We start from the raw sequence: 6,866 nt of genomic DNA on the forward strand, positions 1-6,866 counted from the left end.
CCCCCCGGGGAAGCCCACCAACTCCCCATTCCTACCTCGAGCTCCCCGGAGGGTGCCAGCCGGGGCCTGCCGTGTGAGGAGGCGCGGAGACCTGCTGTCATAAGGACTCCCCCAAGACCAGACCAGTGAGCCCTCGGCCACTTCTCCCCCGCAGGGAGTCCACCCAGCAGGCCCGGCCACGCTGGAGTCCAGAGAGGCGGGAGAAGTTTGAGAAGTCGTTCTTGAAGCACATGACATGTGTGAGCCCAGTGATGGGAGGCCCAGGTACCCGTGGGAGGCCTGCTCATCCCAGCAAGGGAAACGGATTGGCCCAGTGGCCAGGGGATGGAGGACGCCTTAGACCCCACGCCCACGGGGACTTCCCAGGGACCGTGCTCTCCGCCGCAGGTCCCGTAAGGCCGCACTGGGCGCTGACTGCCCACATGCCCTACCTTGCTCACTGCTGCCAGTAGGCAAAAGGGCAGAACGAAATACCTTGAAATTCTCCAGAAACAAGTTTCCAGTAAGTCCACACCACACCACTCACTCGTTTCACAAAGGTTTATTGGCTTCTCCTGGGTGCCGGGAACAGGTGGCTGCAAAGGATCCCAGCCGAGCTGAGCAATGCGGGGGCAGCAGGATGGGGGTGAAGCACAGCCCCCCTGAGCCCTGCAAGGGAGGAAGGCCCAGGGTAGAAGACACAGGGGGCAGGGAGGACGGGGAAAGTCCTAGCTCCCTCGGGGGTGGGGCAGGCTGAGCCCCGGCAGAGGTGAAGAGGTGGAGAAGGAGGAGGAAGGGAGCGTGAGTGGAGGCTCAGAGGCTGGCAGCGCGTGGGCTGGCAGCGTGTGGGCTTGCCCGGAGGCCCGTGGAAAGGGAAACAGAGGGTCAGTGACCAAGGAGGCTGAGACCCTGCTCAGTCAGAACACGGCCCTGGCTCTCCGACACCTCTGGCCAGGTGTGCAGGCTGGCCCACCTCCTCCCGGGGCTCAGGAGGCGCTCCTGCAGGTGGCCCAGCCTGCCCCTGCCCCGTGGAAGTCTCAGCACCCATCTCCCTGGTCACTGGCAGTTGCTCACCAGGAGGAAAGCAGAGGCTGTGCCCACCCGCCCACTGAGCCTCACACAAGGCACTGGGTGGGGGGTGGACAGAGCCTGGGCAACCCCCCTCCCCAGCCCTCCCTTGCCCCCTGGGAGACAGCCCCGTGAGAATGGCCTGGGAAGCAAGAAAGCCACCCAACCCTCCTTGGCAAAGCCAAGCTCTCGTCGCCTGTCCCCTCCCCCCACCCCCTTTCAAGTGGCTCCTGGACACCAGATGGACCCAGTTCAACTTGTCCTTCCTTTTCTTTCCCCCGCCCGCCCCCTGCTGGAGCCCTGAGAGGGCAGGCAGGAAGGGGGGCAGGCCGAGCCAGACCCCGAGGCTTGGGGGAACGGCCCCAGTTCCAACTCTGGTGACCCCAGCGCACAGCCTGCCAGGCCCACTGGGGCCAGACCTCAGGGCCTTGGACGGAGACTCTCACTGCTGACCCCCCGGGACAGGTCGGGACAAGATGAGCAGCTGGTAGGCAGGGCCAGGGCCAGGGTGAGCTGATGCTGTGCCCTGGGGAGAAGGAAGGAAGGTGGAGCAGGAGCTCTTGGGGAGGCGAAGAGGATTCAGCAGAAGGAGAAGAGGGGGATGGAGTAAAAGCTGCCAAGCCTGGGCCTGGCTTCCAAAGCCCTGGACCTTGGGTCTGTCCTCACCTGCACAGGGGGCTGTGGGAGCCAGATGGGCCTGAGCACCCTGTCCAGTGTTCTGGAACCCTCAGGTATGGAGTGTAGCCTGTCCGCCCAGGAATCAAACAGAGTCCCCAGAGCAGTGACAGTCCTAGGAATAAGTGCCCGTTCTCCTGAGCCTCCCTGGGGTTGGAGGGAGTGCAGGGTCAGGGGGGCTGGGAGCGCCAGCTGGCAGAGGGGGCCAGAAGGACCAGTCTTATACATACCCCTGAACCACTTCTTCCGCACATCCACCAGCACCGCCACCGGGTCCCAGGCAGCAGAAAAGGCTCTCCCAGCCCCAAAGTGGCTTTTTCACTTTCTGAAACTGAATATGGGAAGGGGGAGGGCTGCCTTCCCCTAATATGGATAGGATGGCTCTATCCCAGCCTCTGTGCCGATGGGGTCAGGGCCCAGGGCCTAGACCAGCAGCCCCCAAGGTGATTCCGGCAAGGAATCAGGGCTTGAAAGTTTCTCTGACAAAAGTTGGCATTCCCCTTGTCCCTGCCCCGGAGGGGCAACCCACACCCCCAAATCTCCTCTTAGAGACTTGCCAAGCAGGAGGCTTCTCTTCCTACACTCCCCCCCCTCTCCAAAGTGTGGAGTAGGCAAAGAAAAGAAACGATGTGCTAACTCAGAGGTGCCCTGGGGAAGAGGGGGCAGCAAATGGGACTCGCCCCCCCACACACACACACACACCCAGCCAGGTTTGGCTTGGGAGGAATTCTCTAACCCACCTGAAGGACCCCTACCCCGGAGGGGGAGAGGAGCTGGGACCAGGCTGGCTCTCCTCCAGGCAGGGAGTTCCTGGGCTGCGCAGCCCCAACATCCCTGCTCCAGACAGCAGAGAAATCGCCAGGCTGAGAGAGACGGGGGGGGGCTGCATCCAAGTGCCCCCCACCTTCCACTCTGGGTCTTGACCTGCCGGAGCTACAGGTCCAGAGGCAGCTTCTGGGGCACAGGGTCCCGCCAGGGCCTTGAAAACTGGAGCGGAGGACCTCGGCCCAAGGCGGGGCGCCTACCCCCGCGCCCACCGGGTCCCGCTGGGTCCTGGGGGTCGGGGGGGGGGGGTGCTGCCCGCCGTGCAGCTGACCTCTCCGGACCTCCCTCCCCGCCGCCGCGGCCGCGGCCACCGCCACCGCCGCCGCCGGGAGCCATTCGCCCTCGCCCTACGCAGCCCCGCGGGCTCCCACCTCGGCCCAGGGCGCGAGCGCGGTCTCCGTCCCGGGAAGAAGTTCGGCGGCCGGTGCCCGGGGCGCACGGGGCGCGGGCGGCGGCAGCCCCGGGACCCCGCCGCCGGCGCCCGGGAGAGGTCCCCGTTACTGCGAGGGCGGATCGGGAGGCTCGAGGCCCCTGGCCGTGCGCACCTCGCCTGCCCCCGCGCCCAGGCCTCGCCCCGCAGCGCGAGGGGGGCCAAGGCGCAGCGGAGCCCGCGCCCGGCGCCGGGGACCCCAGGGCAGGGCACGTCCCCGCCTCGCCGGCCCCGCGCCCGCGTCTCCGGCCCCGCGCCCGGGCGCAGCGAGGCATCAGAGGGTCCCTGCCTCGGCGGCGGGGCCGACCAGGGCCCCACGGAGTTGGGGAGTTGCCCCGCACCCCTAAAAGCCTGCACACACGCTCTCGGTTGAAAGTACGCACTTTACGCGTCCGGGCGCCTCCGCGGTGAGTCGCGCCGCCGCGCCCGGGGTCGGCGAAGGTGGCTCAGCTCGGGCGCTCCAGTCTCGACGTTCCCGGGGCAGAGAGCAACGTCCGGGGACGCACGGGACGGGTGCGCCCGGCGGCCGGGGCTGCGCCGGGCGAGGCGAGCGGCGGGAGGGGAGCGCTTCGGCGTTCAGGCAACAGCTACCCCTAGTGGGAGAGCCGCCGGGGCCGGGGCCGCCGCCGCCCCGCGCCCGCCGCCCCGCGCCCCGCGCCCCGCGCCCGCCGCCCCGCGCCCGAAGCGCTCGCGGGCGGCCTGGGGCGCAGGCACGGCGCGGCTCCCCCGGCGCTCCCCGGCCCCGGCGCCCGGCGCTCCCCGGCCCGCGGGCCCTGCCCTCCGCGCCTCCCCGCCGCGCCCCGGAGGCCGCTGACCCGAGGACGGCCGCGCCGAGCGGGGACGCGATGGGACGGGGCGGGCGCGGCCGGGCCGGCGCGCGGCGGGCGCGGGCAGCGGCGGGGGGCGCGGGGCGCGGTGCGCGTGGCGGGGCGCTGCGGGGGGCGGCCGTGTGCGAGGCGCGAGTGTGAGCGCGCGCGGGAGGCGGGCGGGCTCCGGGAGGCGAGCGGCGCCCGCGGGCGAACGGGGGAGGCGGCGGGGGCCCAAAGTTGCCTCCTGGCGGGCCCGCGGCCCCGGCGGGGCGGGGGTCGGGGCCGGCGACGCGGCGGCCGCGGCCCCGGGCTCCCGCGGCACCTGGGCAGCGGCCCCGCACGAGCAGCAGCGGCGGGGGCGGCGTTGGCGGCGGCGCGCGGGAAGCGAACCGGAGCTCCGGCGCGGCGCGGCGGCCGCCGGGGAGCTCGGCTCAGGTGCGCGGCGAGGGGGGCGCGGGCCGGCGGCGGGCGGCCAGGAGCGAGGCCGCGCGCTGCGCTCGCGCGGGCGGGAGCCGCGGGATCTCCCCGGCGGACGCCCGGGTGCCCGGTGCGGCTCGCCGTCCTGGGCGGCAGCGGCGCCCCGCGCCCCGCGCCCCGCGCCCCCCGCCCCCGAGCGCCGGCTCCGCGGCCCGCCCCGCCCCGCCCCCGCCCCCGCCGGCCCCCGGCCCGGCCGCCCCGCCCCCGGCCCCCGATTTCTAAGGCATTGGCCGCGCCGCCGGGCGATCCCTCCGGGCTCAAGTTGCAAGGGGGCGGGCCCGGGCCGGAGGTGGAGTCTCCCGCCAATTGAAGCCTCGGGTATAAAGCGAGCTCCCCGCACGGCCGAAGCGCAGATGCCTCGCCAGGCCGCCCCGCGGTGGGCCGTGGGGGACGGTAGCGGGCCCCAGGGGGCTCCGGGGGCTGCAGCCACCATGCTCCGCTCCCTGCTGCTTCACTCCCTGCGGCTCTGCGCCCAGACGGCCTCGTGCCTCGTGCTCTTCCCGCGCTTCCTCGGCACGGCCTTCATGCTCTGGCTGCTCGACTTCCTGTGCATCCGCAAGCATTTCCTGGGCCGCCGCCGCCGCGGTCAGCCCGAACCGGCCGTGGAGCTCGACAGCGACGGCGAGGAGCTGCCCCCCGACGACCCGCCCGTCTGCGTGTCCGACGACAACCGCCTGTGCACCCTGGCGTCGCTGAAGGCGGTGTGGCACGGCCAGAAGTTGGATTTCTTCAAGCAGGCGCACGAGGGCGGGCCAGCCCCCAACTCCGAGGTGGTCCTGCCCAACGGCTTCCAGAACCAGCACATCCTTGACTACGCGAGAGGAAACCGCCCGCTGGTTCTCAATTTCGGCAGCTGCACCTGACCACCGTTCATGGCGCGCATGAGCGCCTTCCACCGCCTGGTCACCAAGTACCAGCGCGACGTCGACTTCCTCATCATCTACATCGAGGAGGCGCACCCCTCGGACGGCTGGGTCACCACAGATTCCCCCTACAGTATCCCGCAGCACCGAAGCCTGGAGGACCGGGTCAGCGCGGCTCAGGTACTGCAGCAAGGTGCGCCCAGCTGCTCTCTCGTCCTCGACACCATGGCCAACTCCAGCAGCTCGGCCTACGGGGCCTACTTCGAGCGCCTCTATGTAATCCAGAACGGCACCGTCATGTACCAGGGCGGCCGCGGCCCCGACGGCTACCAGGTGTCTGAGCTGCGCACCTGGCTGGAGCGCTATGATGAGCAGCTGCACGGCGCTCAGCCGCGGCGAGTGTAAACAATCATTGGACAGTTGACTGAACTTGGCGGGCGATGCCTTCGAGCCTTCGAAGCCCACGTGCAAATGCCCCAAACGAGTCAGATTTGCCGAGGGCCCAGGGACACAGCTGTGCTGAGCCAGGGATGGCTGGCTGAGTCTGCGCCCCCAGCCAAGCTACCTGAAAATTCCCCGCCCGGACTCTGGCTGTGACTGCCCCTCACCTGTACCTGCCTGGCGGGCTGGAAATCCCCTTCTGAACTCGAGGCCACCCTCGCCTGGGTCCTCCCCCGCCCCCACACTTGTCCCCGCAGAGGCCCCTGCCTCTCTCACGCCCCCCCCCCAGAGAGAAGAGCCAGCGTGCCTTCAGCCGGGGCGCAGAGGGGCCCCTCGCGTAGAGACAGGCCATGCGCACCCTGAGCGCAGCGGGGTTCCAGCAGCGCCAACGGCTGGCCCTAGTTGCCTGGCACCCACACCTGTCGTTTGCAGGGAGGGGATGCCCTGCTGCTTTTGTGTCTATTTCTTGTCCCTGAGTTGGGGGTGGGGGCTTGGGATGGGGAAGGGTGGGCAGGGTTGTTCCCCCCCCCCTTATTTTGGGTGCTGGCGAGCCCCACTGCTGATGACGAGCCGCCTCTAACTGGTCTTGACCACGAGCTGGTTCTGAGTTGCAGGGGGGCTTGCAGCGGCGCCTAAAACGAGAGGGGGAAAGTACTCTGGGTTTCTGTGAGGAAACCACCATCAAGGGGTGGAAGCGGGGGGTTGGGGTACTGTTTCGGGACCAGAGGAAGCCGGCTTGAGAGGCGCTGGCGAGGTTCGCAGCGCCCCAGGGAGAAGGAAGAGGCTGGGGCTCCTGGGAAACGGAAACGGGGTGTGGGTGGAGGAGTCCGGGAGAAGGAGAGATCAGGGGAGAGCCTGGAGACCCCCAGCGAGCTGCCGACTGTGGGGCCAGGAGGTGGGAGGCCCCTGATTCCAAGGCCATTTTTGAGTGTTTTGCTGGAAATACTCCCTGTATATAAACTTCTTTTACGCTACAATAATAAAAGCTTGAAGTAAACTGCTTTCGGGTTGCCTTTGGTCCCTTTATTTTTTTTTCTTTCCTCTGAATAGCGGCAGGAATTAAACACAAATCTCTGCCTCGCGTCCCCATAGTGACCCTGGGGGGAAGGGTGGCTGCGAGAAGCCGACGCTGGCAGGGGCGCAGGAGGGCAAAGCACACGTAAAGGGGTGCGTGACGGTGCCCAAGGGGGTACACATGCACGCACACACCCACGGTGGGGAATGTGGGATTGGGAGGAAAAACCGAGAAGCGGAGCCGGGCGGGGTCCTGGAAGGAGGCGGGAGAGGCAAGGGGGTCCT

The 6,866-nt window shown here is 69.2% G+C and overlaps 2 protein-coding genes across 2 annotated transcripts; one reads left to right on the top strand and one right to left on the bottom strand.

Moving 5' to 3' along the window:
* Positions 1–526: 526 nt before the first annotated feature.
* LOC112657612 (spidroin-2-like) lies at positions 527–3,252 on the bottom strand. Its single transcript, XM_035719655.2, has 5 exons — positions 3,049–3,252; positions 2,463–2,894; positions 1,953–2,053; positions 1,714–1,869; positions 527–1,573 (listed from the first exon to the last, which is right to left on the bottom strand). Exons 1-5 carry the CDS (start codon positions 3,250–3,252, stop codon positions 1,468–1,470), a joined length of 999 nt encoding a protein of 332 aa, XP_035575548.2. The 3' UTR covers positions 527–1,467.
* Positions 3,253–4,500: 1,248 nt separating this feature from the next.
* DIO3 (iodothyronine deiodinase 3) lies at positions 4,501–6,568 on the top strand. The gene has a single exon (XM_025443712.3). It carries the CDS (start codon positions 4,617–4,619, stop codon positions 5,529–5,531), a length of 915 nt encoding a protein of 304 aa, XP_025299497.1. The 5' UTR covers positions 4,501–4,616; the 3' UTR covers positions 5,532–6,568.
* The last annotated feature ends 298 nt before the right edge of the window (positions 6,569–6,866 follow it).

The sequence above is a fragment of the Canis lupus genome, chromosome 8 (assembly GCF_003254725.2).
Source record: "Canis lupus dingo isolate Sandy chromosome 8, ASM325472v2, whole genome shotgun sequence".
In the NCBI taxonomy this organism is placed as follows: Eukaryota; Metazoa; Chordata; class Mammalia; order Carnivora; family Canidae; genus Canis; species Canis lupus.

Coding starts and splice junctions, on each gene's coding strand:
- LOC112657612 (XM_035719655.2), bottom strand. CDS start 3,252: ATGCCTCGCTGCGCCCGGGCGCGGGGCCGGAGACGCGGGCGCGGGGCC. Junction 1,870..1,952: donor GCGGAAGAAGTGGTTCAGGG/GTATGTATAAGA, acceptor CTCCAACCCCAG/GGAGGCTCAGGAGAACGGGC. Junction 1,574..1,713: donor TCCCACAGCCCCCTGTGCAG/GTGAGGACAGAC, acceptor CCTTCTCCCCAG/GGCACAGCATCAGCTCACCC.